This window comes from Saccostrea cucullata, unplaced genomic scaffold (assembly GCF_032062105.1).
Source record: "Saccostrea cucullata isolate Sc308-1 unplaced genomic scaffold, CSIRO_AGI_Scuc_v1 ctg1999, whole genome shotgun sequence".
Lineage (NCBI taxonomy): Eukaryota > Metazoa > Mollusca > Bivalvia > Ostreida > Ostreidae > Saccostrea > Saccostrea cuccullata.
In genome coordinates, this window is record NW_026920764.1 from 29087 (window position 1) to 50740 (window position 21654).

The window sequence follows — 21654 nt, forward strand, 5'->3', positions numbered from 1 at the left end:
CGGTATATACCGAAGAGGTCCCTCGACCAGATCCACTCGGTTACCTGACCTCATACATGGATGTACATCCTTAAAAGATCCTTTAATGGGTTGGAATTACTATTATGGAACAATAAAGAAATTCCAGTACCTTTTTTTTTTTGAATTTTTGCTAGAAAAGAATGAATAAGATCTAGAAATAAAAGGGGTGATCGAAAAGTTTGAGAACTAATTGAATAACTTCCAAAATGTTCCAAAATAGGTTTCAGTGTTGAATTTTTTTCAAAGTAGTCCTCTCCGATCTTAATGCGCATACGCAACACTTCTGCCCATTCGCAGATCACGTCATATAGGCGGTCACATGGTATGTTCCTTAGCGTTCTGTAACTGAAGCTTACAGATTTTTCCGACTGTTATATTTCTTATTATGCAAGTTATTTTCTTTTTATAACAAAAAAAGTCAATTTGTCAGAAATGGCCAAATCTCGGCAATAATGATATCCTTTTCCAGAATGAGCATGGTGAACATTAAAATCCAAGTCCTCTGTTTTTGGAGCTTCGTTTATTTAATATGGATAAAGTATGGGTGCCTTCTTTTTATCATATTTGATATGTTTAAAGTCTAAAGTAAACGATATTTTAGGGATTTAATAATTATTATAGGATTAAAAGTTCTTTTTGAAAAATTTATCGATGTGCAAACTCTTGACATTTTACTCACAAACTAAATAAAAGTGCAAAGCACTTTTATGTTAAGTTTGTGAGTAAAATGTCAAGAGTTTACACATCGATAATTTTTTTTTGAAAAAGAACGTTCAATTCTTATAATTACAATAACACATTTATCCGAGATTTGAAAAAATAAAAATAAAAATGAAAACGACTCTGCTGCAAAATAATGTGAATTAACAATTTCCACGATCACATGAATAAAAACTCTTTATCATTCCTCTCCTTAAGGGGATGAAGGATGTATGGTCACGTGACTCAGTTGATTTACGTCATAATCTCTGATAAAATATGTACAAAACGAGATTGAAACCACAGTACTTGTATAATTTTTTTGACTGTTTGTTTGCGTTCACCATCTATAGTATAAAAATATCTGAAAACATTCAAAATTTCTTGCAAATATTATCAAATTACGGAATAGATTAATCCACTCTGCCGTTTCCCTACCCTGCGCGTCCAGTGCGTCTTTGACGTCATAGTGGATCTCTTAGTTCAGTAAGATCATACACGGTAAAACGGGTAGTATAAAATCATAAAACGGGCCATAATATGTACATGGTAGGGTATTTGGTAAATTTCAGAACGCAAAAAATATTTTTACATGGTTGTTGACGGAAAAGTTCTGTGGGTTTGTCTTATTTCGCTTATTTCAGGAATGTGTGACGTCATAGTTGGGTTTTCCCGTACTCGAGAAATGTAACCATGACACGTTTTTCTCATGATCATGACTTGTTTAACTTTGCCCCGTGCAATATTGAGCTCATCTTCACCAATCGATATTTTTACAGGAAATCAATACAATGACGACCTTGAACTTCGACGTAAATTTTCAAATATTGAATGATAGGATTTTTTGCAAATTAATTTTTTTATGGTTTAAGTTGTCCTAAAAAAGTCGTAAATTTCCGTCTCCAGATGTGGTGTTACAAAAGAATCTTGCTTTTTCGAATTTTTAACCCTATTCATACTCTAAAATATTTTAAAAGACACATTTCCGCTGGTATATTTTTTATCTATGGTGAAAAATTTCAATTATCGACCGAGTAATGCACCCAGAAACACGGAGAATAAAAACTCCGCTCAGACACTGTGGGGTATGGTATTTGTCACTCAATATCTCAGAAATAAGTCAAGAATCCTATTGATATGTCTGCTTTATAGTATGTAGGACATACTAAATAAGATATATACAAAATATGAAAAAAATTAAATGACAGGTATTTTTTCAGCTAAAGGTCCTTCATCCCCTTAAATGTGAGAGGTTTAAATACCTATAAAAAGAGAGTAACACTTTTTGAGTGGTTAAAAGATTCAGATTTCGATATAATTATCTTACAAGAAACCCATTTTGTTAAAGAACATGAATTTATATACAATTCTAAATGGTTTGGAAACAAACTTCATTGTTTTTCCGACTCTGTTTACAGTCGGGGCGTTTCGCTATTTTTTAAGCAAAACCTTTCTGTTGAAATATTTAATTATCACCAGTCTCTTGATGGAAGAAGATTATTAGTTAACTTAAAATATAATGAAAAAATTATTACAATTGTGAATGTCTATGCACCTAACGCTGAACATACTAGAATTGCTTTTTTTTTTAAAAGATTATCATCTTGGGTTAGTCAACATGCTATGAATATAGAAGGGCTTGTTGTCTGTGGTGACTTTAATTGTCAATTAGACTATAATCAAAATGATAAAAGTGTTAAGATTTTAAGAAATTTTTTGAAATACTTTGATCTAAATGACTGCTGGCTTTCCAGTGGAAAAACAAGTATAAATGGTTTAACGTGGTGTGATGGAGAGGACATTCCTAAAAGTAGAATAGATTATGTTTTTATGCACGATAATATGTTTTTCCCACTTTGTAATATTACTGTACGTAGAGCACCCAGTGTTGAAGGGACACGTATGAGCGATCATTTAGGCTTAGGTTTTGATCTCAATACTTCTGAAATTTTACGTGGAAGTGGTTATTGGAAGCTAAATAACTCATTATTAGATGACGAAGTTTTTTGTGAAAAACTAAGAAAACATATAAATGACGAAAAAGAAGAATTAAAGCAATTAAACGATCCTAGAGTTAGATGGGAACAAATGAAAATATCAATAAAAGACTTCTGCATATCTTTTTCAAAAAATAAAGCTAATAATCAAAAAAAGCGAATCAAATTTATAGAAACTCAATTAAAACAAATCGATTTAAAACATTATACTGAAATAAATATGAGATACAAACGACATCTTGAAGAAGAAAGAGATAATTATTATGCTCAGAAATGTAATGGAGCTTATGTACGATCTAGAGCTTTGTGGATAGAAAAGGGGGAGAAAAGTAATTCTTATTTTTTAAGTCTTGAAAAAAAAGCAGCAAATAAATAATGCAATAACTAAAATAAAGGATGAAAATGAGACTGTCGTTTGTGACAATGATAATATTATGAAAGGCTTGTTTACTTTTTATAGCTCATTATACAGTAGTAAAAATATTTCTGATAATGAAGTTGAAAATTATTTTAAGAATGTTAACTGCGAAAAGGTCACAAAGGCCGAGAAAGAGTTATGCGACATGTTACCTACAAAATTAGAATGTGAAGAAGCTGTTCTTAAAATGAAAAATAACAAATCCCCTGGACAAGATGGCCTAACGGCAGAATTCTATAAAAGATTTTGGCACGATATAAAGGAAATATTTTTTCCCTCTTTACTTAAAAGTATTGATGATGGTATTTTGCCCTTTTCGCAAAGAAACGCTGTGATATCCCTGATATGTAAAAAAGGAGAGAAAGAAAATCTTAAAAATTATAGACCAATTAGTATGAGCGAAAATTTTGTAATCAACGTTTGTAAGCTTACAAACGTTGATTACAAAATTTTCGCTCATGTTTTAAATTTAGCTAATCGTTTACAAAAAATTGCTAGTAGAATAATTAGTAGTGAACAGAGTGCTTATATTAAAGGTAGATACATTGGGGAGAACGCAAGAATAATATTAGACATATTTGAATATTGTACAAATAATGATATTGATGGTATTTTGCTCTTTCTTGATTTTGAAAAAGCTTTTGATTCTGTTGAATATAACTTCATGTACAAAACTTTAGAAAAATTTAATTTTGGAGAAAACTTTATCAAGATGATAAAGACATTATGCATCAAACCAACTTTTAAAGTTAAAAATAATGGCTGGATGTCAAAATCATGTGAAATGCAAAGAGGGATTAGACAAGGCTGTCCTGTATCAGCGCTTTTATTTATTTTTGTGCTAGAAATACTAGCAGTTCAGTTTAAAAATAATGAAGAAATAATAGGTTTATCGCCAGGTGATAATGGAAATTTAAAAATCGTTCAACATGCAGATGATTGCACTAATCTATTGAAAGACACTAATTCAATGAAAAAAGCTTTAGAAACAATACGTGATTTTAGCAAAGTCGCAGGCCCGAAATTGAATTTGGACAAAACAGAATGTTTATTAACAGGAAAATTTATTGAAAGGTATTTAAATGAAAATCATATTTTTGGTGTAAAAATTGCTAAAAGCCATGTAAAATCATTAGGTATATATCTCGGCCATGATAAGGATTTTCGTTACGATATGAACTGGACAAATAAATTAGAGAAACTTGAAAGAATATTGAGTGTTTGGAGAAGGCGAAACTTAACAATCTTCGGAAAATGTACCATAATTAATACACTAGCATTATCTAAATTGGTATATAATGCTTTTATTTTATCAAATCCAGAAAAAGAATTCTTTAAAAAAATATCAAAACTTGTATATAATTTTATATGGAAGAAAAAAGATTGGATAAAAAGAAATACGCTAATCGGTAGAGTTGACCAAGGTGGAATAGGTATTGTTGATATAGAGAGTAAATTTACTGCAGCAAAAGCCTCTTGGATAAAACGATTATTAGATAAAGAAAATATAATATGTAAGATGTTGAACAATATTCTTAATCTTAAAAACCTATCAGTTAATGATATTGTTAAAACAAGTGTATGTAACTTTGAAAATACTGATTTTTTTAAGATGAGAAGAATACCACTTTTTTATGGTGAGGTCCTTTCTGCTTTCAATAAATGTAAAAAAGTTAAACAAATTTGTACTTTAAAGAGAGACCAATTTTTATCAGAATTCATTTGGAAGAATAATTTATTTCAGTATGATTCTAAACCTCTTTGTTTTGAAAACTGGATAAAAAGTAATATTCTATATATTAAAGATCTTTTTGATAATGATGGAAACTTTCTTAGTATTGAACACTTTTACAATATACTGGAAAAGAAAAACAATATATTTTGTGAATATATCATGATACAAAAAAGCACTCAGGGAATACAAAAACAATTTTGATTGTACATATGCCAAATTTGTTAATATTAAAAACGAAGTGTCATTTTTATTTAGAGATAATAGCATAAGAACTCTAGAAAATCTTAAATGTGATTTTTATTATTCAATTCTGGTAAACATTAAATTTCAAAGATCAGTTTATGAAAATATGTGGCAAAAGACTTTCGATCTTAGTTACAAATATATTTGGAAAAATGTATATCTAGCTAAAATTAAGTATATCTATGAAAAAAATGTTGCTGAATTCAATTATAAATTGCTGAATTGCATATTGAATAACAATCTAAATGTAAGTAAATGGAACAAAGATGTAGAACCTTATTGTGAATATTGTATGGTTGTTGAAGACAATGAACATCTCTTGTACAAATGTAAACTTTGTGAAAATATATGGAAAAAAATTAGTTTATTTTTGGGTTTTGAAGTCACATTGAAAATACTTGTACTAGGTTTTTATAACGAAATCAATTCAAAAACAACGAGATTGAATAATTTATTGTCATTTATATGTTTTAACATCTATAAATATAAAATGAAATGTAGATTTGAAAAAGAAAATATGTATACAGAGATTTTTCGAAATAAGATAAAAAATTGTCTTTGTCTACAAAACGTAATTCTAAGGAAGGCTCATGTAATTAATGATAATTCATATCTAGAAATAGGCAATTACTTGTGATTTTGATGTTCAAATAGATATGAAATGAATGTATAATGCTTTTTGTGTACAATGAATTATTTATGTACCATGTTTTAATAAAAGAGAGAGAGAGAAAAAAAATAATTACAATAACGAATTTTTAAAATTATTTCTCTTTGAGACCTCCATACAATCTGTTACTGTACGGCGTAGGAATACTTTATACCGCAAAAAACGTAATCGAGTTGAATTTCGATAGAGTTCAACTTAAAATGTCAAAACAATCAATAAAGAAACTTATAAAGACTTATCAAATATTGTTTAAGTCAACAAATACCGTAATTACGAGTTTACTTCAGAATAATTCGTCCATGACCATGGCCATGTTGACATTAACGACAATACTCAAAGGGAAAGTGTTGCAGACGGACGACGCCTTCGATTTGCATTGTTTTTTTTCAGATTTAGGAAGAATATAGAAAGTAATAATATGCATTTCATGCTAATAAGGCAAAAGTTTGAGGTATGTTTCTTTTCCCTGTCACAACGATACAAACTGAGCTTATTTGCTCTTCGTATAATGAACGTCGAGAATATGACATCAGCGATTTTTAAAATTCACACCCGTGATTCGACAGTGGCATAAACATTTTCATGGCGTCTGTCAGCTGGTCAGTCCGATCTGTCGCCAGTTTTGTTTTATTTAATTAAATTTGAAGTTTCTTGTATTCATAATTTAGCGAAAACAGACCAGAAATAACTGCTTTCTACGATAGCCCAGAAGCTTGGTCAAGAAAGTAGTTCTGAATGAAAAATTTATCGATGTTTAAACTTTTTCTATATCGTGTTCTCGCCCAATCAAAACACAGGGAATCAATAGATAAAATGAATATTAGAATTATAAATTTTTAACATTTCCCTTTCTTCACCAAACAATCAATCCAATTAATGACTAAACTTCTGGCAAGGCAAAAGAATTTCCAAGATATACGTTTAGCATTACAGCCGTTCGTTTCTCGAATACGACTAAGTCGACCATTTTTGTCACAAGTGACCTACATATTGACGTCATTTTGACATTGTGACATCACAAACATGAGACAAAACGTATCATTACATATGCTATTTAAAGAAGAAGGATATGGAGATAACGAACATTATTCATCTCAAAGTCCATAAAACAATACAAAATAAGAGCACAGCAAACACGGACCCCCGAAACACCAGAGGTGGGAGCAGGTGCCATGGAGGAGTGAGCATCCCCTGCTGACCGGTCACACCTGCCGTGTGCTCCTTGTCATGATCAGGAAATAAAGGAAAAAATCCGTCGTCAATTCAATTCAGTGTATAAATAATGGACTAACAATTACTATGAAAAATGTCAGTCAGCATTTGACTCAATGATAAATTGTATTTGCTGACAAGGTCATTGTATCGACCATAGAACATCCGAAATGATGACTTTAAACGAGACTGCTGATATTCTTGTTTCATCAACTTGCTTGTCAATAATTTACCTCGTTTAAGAAATTTTCATAAGTTGAGCATGCTTTTGCGTATCGAATCAACTGAGATATATATACTCCGTATGCAAGTGATGAAGGTATCGTAAAAGAGGAAATTTTAGCGAGACGCAAATTTAACGATTTTGCCTTAAAATGGGTATTTTATTTTTAGCGAGAAGTAATTTTAGCGATATTCAAAACTCACTAGAGAAGCCATTACAAATACAACACAATTAATTTCTAAGCTGGGTTGTTAGATTACCATTAGTGTCTTTTTCAAGTAAAATATCGAAGTATGAAACAGAAGTGTCGGACTCTTTGGTATCTTTTATCTCAAGCTCACCAGGATATATCGAATCGACGTAGGAATTGAAATTACCATTATTAATTGACAATACGTTGTCGATATATCTAAATGTGGGTCAAGTACAAAATAAGACGAAAATAGTCCCATCCACATAATCTGCAGTAAATCGGTTTTTGTTATTATAATATTTTTGTAAGATCATAAATATTCATGTATAATTATATCAATTATATGCTGATATAAATATATGTACAAAACATTAAATGTAAATTACTTTTTGATGAATATTAACAAACACTTTTATTAAAATGAATTAGTATAATAATACTGTAAACCAACTTTTATTCGCGACGACTTTATTTCGCGATTTTCCGGGGTAAACCAGTTCGCGACGATTAATTTTCGCGAAAAAGCCTATTAAGATTTCTTTTTTATAGACACATAGACTTTAAGAACCGGTTCGCGGCGAGAAATATTCGCGATGACGAGGCTCTCGCGAACTTCGCGAAAATTTCTCGCACGCGAATAAAAGTTGGTTTACAGTAACCAAGGTTACATGTAAAATAGCAACACCTTTTTTTTTTACTTAATAACGCAATTTGACAGGTCGACAGGTTGACAGGTCGACAGGCTGACAAGTCCACAGGTAGACAGGTCAACAGTTTAAATTAAGAACAACAAATTGACAGGCTTTACATGTCGACAGGTCATATCATAAGATACATGTATATCGAATGACTGTAAGTGTAAATTTTATTCTCATTTCATATGTGCAATGTCTGATAACAGTTAGATGTACAACATATATATACGTCTCCATTTGACACAGAAACCAAATTAACTCAACAATGTGTATTATGCTGACTCATTTTACTATAAATGAGCTGAATATATTAATTGTCAACACGTCTTATTGTCAACTCAAAATTCATATGAATAATGTTGTCAACCTGTCAACCAGATATAAAAGCACATTTATTAACAAATTTACTTTGATTCAAACTTCACGGCATTATTGATGTCAACCTGTCGACCTGTCAACCTGTCTACCTATCCACCTGTCGACCTGTCAACCTGTCGACCTGTCTACCTGTCAACCTGTCGACCTGTTGACCTCGGTAAGCAGACATATTAGGATTTTTATGAACAAATGATATTTTATTACTTCGAAATACATAACCTTCTTAACATTTATAATAATGTCAACCCGTCAGCCTGCAGACAAAGTAGCATGCTTATGAACAAATGTTCATTTATGACTTCTATGTGCACATTAAATTCATTGATAATTTAAATTTAAATAAATATCATATACAAGATAAATATCTTGTTTCGTACGTTTATGATCCATTTTATATAATATTTGGTTGACAGTATAGAATGCAATTGGTTTATATAACTAATTTACCAATTATGGCCCCAAATATTTATCAATATTCACATTTGATTCATATGCAAAATATGGTAATTTATTTTATTTTGTACATTTATGAATATTAATGAATATGCAAAAAATATATATTCTTACGAGAAAAAAAAAATGGAACTATTTTCGTCTTATATTGTACTTGAGCCCTAAATGTCGAGTTGAAGGCCACAGCAAGTGTTTTCCTCTTTTCACGCATAAGCTTTTTGCATAAATTCTGCTTCATATGAATATAAAAATATGTCTGCTAGGAACGGAGCGCAATTTGTACCCATGGATTTTCCAATAGATTGTTGGAAGACCTGGTCTCCAAAAGCACATACATATTGTCAATCAGAAACTCAAGCATCTTCTTGATGTCAACTTCAGAGTACTTATGTGTGCAATCAGAATCTGTTTTAACAAAATAATTTTGCAAATTTATGACCAATGACGAGGTAAGTAAAGTTCCATTTTTATTGAAGAAGCAGCTGTCAATGATATCAAAAAGTTTTTAAGCTGTTGATTTTTTTCAAGTCTTGTGATTTCAAATTGTCCAAAAGTTCTTTAGATTTTTTTAGCATCCACATCTGATTCACACCACTTCTTGGATATATAGCTGCTCAGTACTCTTGAAGTTTTCCTTCACTACTGTTAATATCTTAGTGAGGAGTAGCAAATGAGGCTAGGGTGAACATTTACTGGAACCTGTACTGTATCTTTGTTTGTACGGATTCTTATAAAGTTTCTGAATCCAATATACATAAGGTAGTTCAAATTCATTTTGGCTCTGTGGAATATTAAGGCGGCCGACTATAGTTTTATTGTGTGAGAACTACTACAGCGAAACTCTTCATTTTTATACCATATATAGCTTACATTAACTTCAGTGTACATGCAAAGTTTGGGGGAAATCTACCGTCCAGGTATTTTTGAGGGACCGTCTCAAAATACAGGTACATTTACTATTGGATTATATAGGAAAATGCCAATTTCAAGCACTTTAAAGCGGGTGCGTCGATTTACCCAAAAGGACCCAAAAGGAACCCAAAAGGACCCAAAAGGACCCAAAAGGAACCCAAAAGGACCCAAAAGGAACCCAAAAGGACCCAAAAGGACTTTAATTAATATATTATAATACATTGAAAATTAATAATTTGAATTAAATTATGAATATTATATTATACATTTACATGAATGTTGACAAAAAACATACATTTATATTGTTGCAACTATAACAATAACATATAACTTTTATAGCACATCAAACACTAAGTCTGGTCAGGTATGCTTTGATTTCTTTTAGCTGAAATTGACAAAGTATTAATACTTATTCTGTTGTATTACCATATCTTACTATATGATATTTATTTAATAAATGAAAAAAAGTTTTATTTTATGACATGTTCTATGCATATGGTATCGGGGGTGGGTGGGGTGGGCGTCGGTGGGGGACCTCCCACCTCGATCCACTCCAAACACACACTTTCCACTCAAAAAAACTAGTTTCAGATTTAATAAAATATGAAAATGTTCATTATATATCCATTTATTATCTTTATTTGAAGTACTTTTGGGTTGTTATTAATTTCCTTTTGGGTCCTTTTGATTTCCTTTTGGGTCCTTTTGGGTTCCCTTTGGGTCCTTTTGGGTTCCTTTTGGGTCCTTTTGGGTTCTTTTGGGTCCTTTTGGGTAAATCGACGCACCGCTTTAAAGCAAATTATACAAATACTACAATAGACATTTTGTTCAAACTATAATATTTGATGAGTAATACTATATTATACAATATATGTAAGAAACACAAATTCTACCGTCTTGTTACCAGAGGGGGCATCTCAATATGCAAACAATTAGCAAATTTTACTATTTTTATAGAGTACTACAAAATATGACGTTTCCAATTGATTCACATGAAAACATAAAAAAAATATTTGATATTTTCTCAAATTTCTATGTTTTATATTTCAAGCTTAAGAGCGTATGTTTATTACTTTTTCTGTAATAATATTTTTATTACCCCTTTCTTTAAGAGCCACAGATTCTCATAACGTCAAAAAGACACTGCAGCGACGTCAACATACCTATCAATTGCAAAACCGGTTAAAAAAATCAGTTATATCAAATTGAAATTACATTTTTATACCTATAATTTCTTTATTTTGTTTAATTTTAATAATTAAGAGAAAAAAGTTGCATTAAAACAGTAAATACGCTTTAACTATGATGCGCAAAATATTGCGCAATGGAAACTATAGTCGGCCCCCTTAAAAGTATTCAAAACTGACAGGTGATTATGAAGAATTTCTTCCTTAGAAAGGGAAGAACATATGTATGACTCTATGCGCGCTAAATTTCATTCTGATCTGAATTGTGGTTTTGTAAATATAGAGATTGTTTGCGTACTTTTTTGATCACTTCTCGTATTTCTGAATATCAAAAAGAAAATAGTAATATTTGTTTGATCAATATTAATTCAGATTTCTTTCAGTTTAGATATAATTCTATGAGAAAACCCTTTCCTTTTAATATCAATGAATATTGAACACAGTTTTTTATCTGTTCAAATAGTATACGGCTTATCATGCTTTGAAAATTATACAATTTATTTTCATTTTATTAGTTTTTGTATGTTTGGTTAACATCCCTCAGAGGATTTTTAACTCAAAATATTAAGCCACCATTTCTCGATGGAGAACAACATATTTAGAATGATACACGTCATGCAGGGCCTCTGGATAGTCAGGGATCTGTTTCTTGTCAGTACCTACGGAGACACTGGACTTAGGTTTGTATCGTTTTCTTCAATGAACCGGTCTCAATGTCCAGCTGTAGGATTAGAACACCCCCTTCCCCAGATTCTGGAGAAAAGAAGTATACTAATATATTGCAAATGAACACGCAAAATCTCATGATCAAAAACTATCAATTATGTCTAATGAAATAAAATCTTAAATTTACATCTGTGTATTACTCTGACATTAATAATTTTCATTGATAACTATATTTATCAATTTTCAAACGATTAGCTCTGAGCCATAGGCATTCACAGGGAAGAAATACAAAACCAAACTTGTGTGTTCTTGTGTGTTCTTCCTGTTATTTCTCATCAAACTTCAATTGAAATAATAACTTCAATAAAAATTCAATAATAAATCAAATGCTTTTCCGTCTGCTTCAATTTGACTTATAGAAAATTAAAAAAAACAGTTTTAATTTGAACCTATATTCGCAATTTAAATTAACTATTTTAATATAATTTAGAAGTTAACCCGGCATGCATCGCCTTTAATTAGAGTTTGGATAAAATTATGTAAACAAACTCATATTATGTCTTCGTCTTGTGAGACTCAATCGTCAATTTTTCATTTTCAAAATTTTCAACAAATCACAGAATAGCTTCTTATTTCTTTTAATTAAAAATCTAATTTTGTAACGGTATACCTAAGTTTGATCAAGTCCATACTAATACTAGTATATATTTTCGGATTTTAGGATTCGGTCACAAAAAATTAAGAATTCTTTAAAAAAATGTCAAAGTATACTTTCAGTACCTACTATACATGTACATGTATGGTCATTTGTTTTTAGAAACAAATTGTCATTCGTATTAAAAAGTAAGACTCTCACAAAAATAGGTCACCCGCGTGCCGCAGTGGCTAGAGCGTTTGCTTGGAGTTGATCCTTTAGGACGTGGAGTCTGGTCCTTCGGATGAGACGCATAAACCGAGGTCACATGTCGCAGTAGGTGCTGGCACCAAAAATATCCCTAACTGCTTAATGACCCTCAGTACCAAGTTTAGGTCAAAATCTGTATCTCTCCACTGTCAAATGGTGGCGTCTCCATATGACTAAGAAGAAGGATATGCAGATAACGAACAGTATTCAATATCAAAGTCCATAAAACAATAAAAAATAGGTGTGGACCAAACACGGACCTCCGAAACATCAGAGGTGAGATCAGGTGCCATAGAGGAGTGAGCATCCCCTGCTGACCGGTCACAACCGCCGTCTGCTCCTTGTCATGATCTTGAAATAACGGAAAAATCCATCGTCAATTCAGTGTATAAATGATGGACTAACAATTAATATGAAAAACGTTAGTCTGCATGTGATTCAATGATTAATTGTATTTGCTGACAAGGTCATTGTATCGACCATAGAACTTAGGAAGGGATGAGTTTAAACGAGACTGCTAATATTCTTGTTTCATCAACTTACTTGTCATAATCTACCTCGTTTAAGAAATTGTTCATACGTAGAACATGCTCTTGCGTATCGAATCAACTGAGATATATATATTCTGTATGCAGGTGATGAAGGTATATTGCTGCATAAGTAAAGGAAGTTGATGATAGAAAAGTTAAAGTCATCACGTTGATCATATAGCTTGGTTGTTAGATTACCATTAACCTCTTTTTCAAGTAAAATATCTAAATATGAAACAGATTTGTGAGACTCTGTGGTATGTTTTTTCTCAAGCTCACCAGGATATATCGTATCGACGTAGGAATGGAAATTACCATTGTTAATTGACAATACGTCGTCGATATATCTAACTGTCGAGTTGAACGCAACAGCAAGTGTTTTCTTCTTTTCACGCATCAGATTTTGCACAAATTCTGCTTCATATGAATATAAAGATAGGTCCGCTAATAACGGAGCGCAATTTGTACCCATGGGAATTCCAATAGATTGTTGGAATACCTAGTCTCCAAAAACCAGATAGTGTCAATCAGAAACTCAAGCATCTCTTTGATGTCAACTTCAGAGTACTTGTGGGTGCAATCAGAATATGTTTTAACAAAATAATTTTGCAAATGACCAATGACCAGGTAAGAAAATTTACGAGTTCCATTTTTATTGAAAAAGAAGCTGTCAATAATTTATCGTGGGGAATGGTTGTGTATGAAGTTAAAAAATTCTTGAGAAGGACGTTAAACAACTCACAATTAATCAATCATAACAAAAATTGAAGCCCACGTTTCTCTTAACCTATTATTTTGGGCAAAAGAAAATCATCAATCATCAATCAAAAAAAAAAAAAAAAAAACAAATTCCAGAAAAGTAATGTAATGTATATCGCAATACTACCTTTATACTGTACAAACTTTGTTTTAAGGTCAGACAACATGTTTCTTAAATATATGTTTTGTATCTCTTGGTATTATTTAAAAAAAAAAAAATTTCATATTTGTCATTTCTGATTTCTATATTGTTTTCAAAATGTTTTTAAACATAACTACACAAAAAATTGTGATATAGGCCATTCAGAAGATTACCTATGAGGGTTATATAAGAAATATGACCCTGTGGTATCTTGTCCAAATGCCTGGTAAGGTACCCTTATTTTTTGTGAGGAAACTTGTTTAAGTATCATTACTTCGGTGGCAAATTCTTAGAAAAAAAAATATATTTTTGAGGAACATGTCGTCTGACCTTAAGCTAGAAATAAGGCATCAGCAAGCGCTCTCTCCCAGAATTTTCAATGTAGAAACCTTTGAACCTTCCGACGCAAACACAAAATTAGGTTTGGCCTAAACGATCACCAAAAAGTTCTAAAATACTACGAAAGGGTTGTTAAAAGCGTGTTCAAAGGCAGCGTTTACACGAGTCGAAAAGCCGCTAAAAGTTCATCAGTGTTTAAAATAACACGCTTTCAAAGAACGAGGTACAGTTTCAATAGAAATTAAGCTCTGTATTTATCTAAAATATGAAAGTGTATAAGAAATTAAAATTCATTCTTTCTGAATCATAAGGATCCCATGCAGTAAGAATACACAAATTGTTTTCCTTATATGAACACCTAAATGCTAATTGTGACGTCAGTAACTCGTGCATTTTTCCGTATTTTTTACAAAAATTGCAGAAGACATCAATTTTCTGTGGAATTTTCTTTCAGAAAACATACTCTGCCACCGTCCCCTCAAAGATTTTGAAATATGTAATTTTCAAAGCAGTTTACATAATATATCCAAAAATCGTAGTGGGCGACGGTGGCAGAGACTATTTTCTAAAGGAAAATAAGCACAAAAATGAGTCTTTCTGAGGCTTTTCTACATTAAACTTAGAAATGTACCAAATTAATGAAGTCATATTTCCAGAACGGTCTTCCTTCATGCCATATTCTTTAATGATTTATCATATTCATCTACTCAACTCTTGTTAAAGCCAATATCATAACTTTTTAAGAACATTAAATTTTAAGGGCGCTATATATCCAAAACTGTACCTTTTTGTTTGGCAACTTTTTTATGAAAGAATGGGAAAAGGGCACCGCCACGCGGAGCATTCCTCGCAAAGAACAAAACCAAAACAGATTTTTGACCTTGTTCGTGTTGCAAATTGATTCACTTCCGTTTTATAATTCTCTAACTAATAAACGCTCTTATACGCGCCTTATATATTCCCTTCAACTCTCTTTGGAATAATAATTTCTATGATAGGAAAGTACGATTTTAATTGCATCATTCGTTATTAGCAGACTTATTTTCATATTCATATGAAGCAGAATTTATGCAAAATCTTATGCGTGAAAAGAAGAAAACACTTGCCGTGGCCTTCAACTCGACATTTAGATATATCGACGACGTATTGTCAATTAATAATGATAATTTCCATTCCTTCGTCGATACGATATATCCTGGTGAGCTTGAGATAAAACATACTACAAAGTCCGACACTTCTGCTTCATACTTGGATATTTTACTTGAAAAAGACACTAATGGTAATCTAACAACCAAGCTATATGATAAACGTGATAACTTTTCTATCGTCAACTTCCTTTACTTATGCAGCAATATACCTTCATCACCTGCATACGGAGTACATATATCTCAGTTGATTTGATACGCAAGAGCATGCTCTACGTATGAACAATTTCTTAAACGAGGTAAATTATTGACAAGCAAGTTGATGAAACAAGAATATCAACAGTCTCGTTTAAAGTCATAATTTCATATGTTCTATGGTCGAAAAAATGACCTTGTCAGCAAATACAATTTATCATTGAGTCAAATGCTGACTGACGTTTTTCATACCGATTGTAAGTCCATTATTTATACACTGAATTAACGACAGATTTTTTCCGTTATTTCCTGATCATGACAACGAGCACACGGCGGGTGTGACCGGTCGGCAGGGGATGCTCACTCCTCCATGGCACCTGATCCCACCTCTGATGTTTCGGAGGTCCGTGTTTGCTCCGCTCCTATTTTGTATATTGTTTAATGGACTTTGATGTTATCTCCATATCCTTTTTAGAGTTGATATGTATTCCATAGTAAACATAGATGTCCAAAGGCTATTTATCTTTAATTTCAAGCAACTTTAGGAACAATCTTTCGATTAAAACATGAAAAATGTATTCATACTTTTGCTACATGTAAGACTACAAATTGAATACAATTAAGTTTTTACTTTTAATTATGATTGCTCAGTAGAGATTATGAAATCATTGCTTAATATATCGTTTAGAATTTTTATCATTTATAAGCTTTTGAATTGAAAAATTTAATTTCGTTTCCGCATCCTTTTTAGTATGCGAGCGTATTCCAGCATAAGTTTTATTTATTTGTAAAAGAAATTTAGCATTTAAAGCATCAAAATAGACTAAGCATTTCGAGTAAATTCTACATTAAAATATTTTTCCAGTAATGGAAAAAAAATGTTTTTCGTACGCAAAAGTGATAAAAATGAGTGTAATATTCATTTCTGGTTTTCATTTTAAAATACGACAATTCCCAGTTTAGTTTGGACGTTTAGTAAGGCTTGGCATTCTCGACGTAACATAATTAGCTTCTGAAAATTACACAGCTTTCCTTGACTGTTGGAATATATATGGGATAGAAATTCGGGCAAATGCCAATTAGTGTATCGAAAAATCAATAATGTTGTCTCATCCGGCAAATAGGTGGAGCTTAAGTTGTCTCATCGTTGTCAAAAACAATTTAAAGTTTCTGATGTTATTAATTTCTTAACAAATGAGAATCTATTCGCCATTTGACGAGCGGTAAACATGTAGCGCCGAGAATGCCACGCCTTAATGAAAGTCAAAACTAAGCGAACGTCGATTTTCCATAATTTGAAATTTTACGAGGGTCATTCAAAAAATACGTAGAAATGCTTCTCATCGTCATATAATTATTACAAGATTATAAATCAACACATTTTCGTAAACATAAACATTTATTTTGTCGAAGTGTGAAGTTTCATTCCATTTGATTAAACAGAACTCACGTTAGCCAAAATTAAAAGCAAAATGTTTTGTTACCACGGAGCACGGTTAACCAATATTGTAACGTCAAAAACAACGCTGAGAAAGTTTGTCAAAAGTATACACATTTTTGTTATTTCAAACATGGTTTGTTGCGTCTTCTCCATTCAAAACACATATCCACAATACTTAACACCTGGTTTGCTAACAATTGTACAAATATAGCTTGAATTAGAATGTTATTGTTTTCAAATTCTTTGATTTACCATGCAACTTTATTATTTCTGCAACATTGAAGCACACATCATGTTCAATGACGTTCCTAACTCTTTTGACAATATTTTTAACTTTAACCTGTTTCTTTGCAGACAATCCATCGTCCGATTTAAACTCGCTACCACTCAAAAATTGTATTTTCAACTTAATACAAATACACAGATTTTTTTTTCATACAGATCCTGATTTATAAGGATTTTTTAAGCTTGTAGAAAAAGTTTCCCGAATGTAAAGTCTAATTTTATTGCTACTTGCTGCTCCTTGACGTCCTCCAACATCATGGTTTTTTGCCTTTTTTAATCAAGTCCATATGTATTTAGAAGCTGATATCTTTTAAATGGAACGAGATATTACATAACCTGATTTCATTTTAATTAATACAGCAATACTTTATTTAAACATGTAAATTTTATTTCGTTTCAGCTCCATTAATTAGAGGTATAGCTGTAAATACTATAAAGTGAAAATTAGAAAATTATTCAATTTTGACGGTGCTCCGTGACCCCATTTTTGCTGTTCTAAATCCTTGGTAATTTTAATAAATATGAGGATACATTCCAATTTTTTTACTCAAATTATTTGAATCTGTTGTTAAAATATTTGTACCAAATTTGGATATAATATGACGTTAAATAAAAAAGTTAGGACAAAAGTCTACGAACTTTTTGAATGACCCTCGTACAAGGTTGTTAAAATCTCTGTTACGTCAAATTAGTTTTCAGTAGCTTGAATCTGTTTCAAAATTGATCATATTCAACCCATATATGCCTGCTTTCGGAGTTTGAAGACACAATTACTTTATTAAATTGATAATCCAGCTAAGCATCTTTCTTCAGGCCGTTTTTTGGGGGGTATTGGTAAATAATTATCATTGAATTTGTCTAACTATCGTTTCAATCTTCCACTGGCTGCAGAACTATAGCTCTCTGCTTGAGAAAATTCAGACAGATAAAGCAGAGAGCTACAGATCCATGCATTGTAAAAACCTTCCATTTACGCCGCCAATTATTTGTTGCTCACTTCAGGTATCATTTCTTGAAGTTAATGTTTTCCCCAGCTTTATAAATGATGTTTGATAATTCACCATACATTTAGCTCCTTTTTCTAGATGTTTATTTACTTTTCAACAGTTCAAGAAGGTCCGTTTTTGGAAGTTGACGTAAAAATGGGAATCTTTTAAACAGTGTGAAATCGACAATCCAAATCCATAGAGGAGTGTTTCGGACCGTTTAAAGGTAAATAAATACCAATAATTGGATTAAAATATACGATAATTGGATTAAAATATACAGGATTAATTATAGGATACCATTCTAAGAGCGTAAAAAAACATAAACTATGAGAAAATAATACCTGAAGTTAGTGTCAAAAAATCGGGAGCGTAAATCGAAGGTTTTTACAATGCATGGGTCTGTTGCTCTCTGCTTTATCTGCCCAAATTTTCTCAAGCAGAGAGCTATAGTTCTGCAACTAATCTTCCCCATGACTGAGATAAAACGGTCTGCTCAATGGTTTAAATTTTATGCTTCTGAGTAAACATTTTCATTTTCTACGTCACCTGTATGAAACGTAGAGAGGTTTTTTTGTTTACCATAGAACTTTCTTCCACAAAGTTGAAAGCCAATGGCAACAAGTAACAGCATAGAAATAGAAGTCCCACCAACAGTAATCAAAACAGTTCCTGTGTAATCACCTTGCTTTCGAATAATGATAGTTGATCTGTTATGGTATTTCACAGTTTCCGTAACGCTTTTCCATGAAACATCTTTTCCCGGAAATTGCCTCCCGTTGCCTGTGTCGTCTAGTTGTTCAATTACCATTGGTTGAGTTGGATTTGTTCGAGAATCTCGATAGTTATCTATGTTCGATGACACGATGATTCCTATAAACAACTGACTTTATTAATGTATGCTTGAATATTTGCAATATTTACAAGTTAAAGAACCTATAAACACTTACAAAGTGTTTTTTGACTTGGAGAAAAATATATCATATCATATCGAGGTGTGCATGTTGAGACTATTTACACAGGCAACTTCACCACATATGATCCACAAATGAATATCATATGTTAATCATATGATTAGTTTCATTTGAGAACCATAAAAAATTTAACTATACACTGGGTGAAAAAAGCGGTTTCCCATTTTGGGAAACTTGATGGAAACCACATGGAAACCTCAAGTTTACATCATGTTTCCCGGTGGTTTCCGCAGCGGATGCCAGGTTTCTCCACCAAGTTTCCGTGACACGGAAAGTACTACGCTCCGATTCCATAAGGTATCCCGAACCATGGAAACATCTGTAAACCTGAAGTTTCCCGAACATCCATGTAGTTTCCCGTAATGGGAAACCTGAAGATTTCACTGGTTTCCAGAATAAGGAAACTTGATGGAATCGGAGCGTAGTGGTTTTCGTGGTATGAAAACTTGATGGGATCTTTAGGTTTCCTTTTACGGGATACTACATGGAAGCTCGGGAAACCTCACGGTTCCTGAAGTTTCCGTGACTCATATATACTTAGGCAATTTCCCCACATTTTCAAAATGTTCAGACAATGGACTCTTTGTGATTGATTGATTGATTGTATACTGTTTAACGTCCCTCTCCAGAATATTTCACTGATCTGGACACGTCACCATTGCCGGTGAAGGGCTGCAAATTTAGGCCTATGCTCGGCACTTACGACCCTTAAGCAGGGAGGGATCTTTATCGTGCCACACCTGCTGTGACACGGGGCCTCGGTTTATACGGTCTCATCCGAAGGACCGCCCCATTTAGTCGCCTCTTACGACAAGCAAAGGGGTACTGAGGACCTATTCTAACCCGGATCCCCACGGGGCGACTTTTTGTGAACACAAACCACTATTGTTTGTTTACAGTAAGGAAATTAATATTATGTTTAGAATATTTTAATCCAATATAAATTATATAATCAATTGAAATAACCATTTTTGTTAATCTTACTTCTAAGGGTAGATCACTCTAATGACATAAACTATCCTAAAAATTGGACTCTTTAGTATGCAGTGTTTTGAGATTCCTTAAGTCAAAATAAAATATGTTTGTAAGCTTATGAAGCATACTCAACATGAACACCTTTTTTGTTTGAAAAAGAAAATTTTTTTCAAAGTTCATAAATTATTTTGTATCTGCTGGTGAAACGATAAGGATTGTTTTATCTGATACACTGTACCATCTTTACAGCCGTTTGCAGGGTCACATTCCATGACTGAACAGTTGCAGACACCATCCAAACAACGACGCCCATAACTTGGATAGCTACAACTGTAGGCACATTGACGTCCAAACGATCCACGGGGACACTCTGAAAATAAAACATAAGTATTGATCAACAGTCAACCTCCTAATGGTGATAATGTAAGCCTGATGGCACATATAAATATTTGCAGAAAAATCATTGTATAATCACAATTGATGTTGCTAGTATCCCAAAAACAATACACAGGTAAATGTAATACATTATAGCAGGGAAAGGTGGTGCTGAAACAAATAGATATTATAATTGATTCATTTTTCACCAGAGACGCACGAATAAACCTGTGAAATGTGTATTTTTTTCAAAATGTAGCTTCGTATCTATTATTAAAAGCAATTGAAAATTAAAGCCAAGAAAGAAACTCACCGATGCATTTTGAGTTTGTGAAATCCCATTTAAAGTCAATTGTACAATCTTTTCCACTACAAAATATTTTTATAAGAATTGTAGATCATGTGCATGTATTTAGCAATAATATATTAATGCTGATGAAAAGTTTTAATAATTATAAGTAATTAAATACCTGTCTTTGAGAGAAACAAAGCCTAAATTTAAAACCACAATAATATAAACACTTTTAAAGAGAAGGCTGCTTTTCATTAATGCAATATTTGCCATTCTAGAACTTTGGGATCTGAATTAGTTATGAATTGAATGCAAAAAATGAGGTGATGAAGTGATACAGACCACGTGGCACTGATCTCCAATCACAGTTTCATATCAAACTGAAAAATATGAGCTTCACGAGACCCCAAAACCGGAATAAAAGGTCAAAATTTGAATGTTTGACTTGAAGATTATAGTGACAATATGGCGCATCTCTTCAAAAACAGACTTGTTAAAATTTTCCTATAGGATTTGGAATATTTTTCATACTCATAAATGTTTACACTTTCAGAAAATTACAACTTAAATTTCATACGTAAATAATTCTGCTTTTTCATTAAAATTATTT

The 21654-nt window shown here is 32.1% G+C and overlaps 1 protein-coding gene across 1 annotated transcript; it reads right to left on the reverse strand.

Annotated features, from left to right (window-relative positions):
* Positions 1–18918: 18918 nt before the first annotated feature.
* LOC134257088 (uncharacterized) lies at positions 18919–21130 on the reverse strand. Its single transcript, XM_062739734.1, has 3 exons — positions 21066–21130; positions 20616–20747; positions 18919–19301 (listed from the first exon to the last, which is right to left on the reverse strand). The coding sequence occupies exons 2-3, from the start codon at positions 20647–20649 to the stop codon at positions 18940–18942; spliced, it is 396 nt and encodes a 131-aa protein (XP_062595718.1). The 5' UTR covers positions 20650–20747; positions 21066–21130; the 3' UTR covers positions 18919–18939.
* Between the last annotated feature and the right edge of the window lie 524 nt (positions 21131–21654).

Excerpts from the sequence above, each read along its gene's own strand:
- LOC134257088 (XM_062739734.1), bottom strand. The coding sequence starts at position 20,649 with ATGGAATGTGACCCTGCAAACGGCTGTAAAGATG. Across the intron at positions 19,302-20,615 it reads TGCAAACGGCTGTAAAGATG|GAATCATCGTGTCATCGAAC; the intron begins GTACAGTGTATC and ends AGTTGTTTATAG.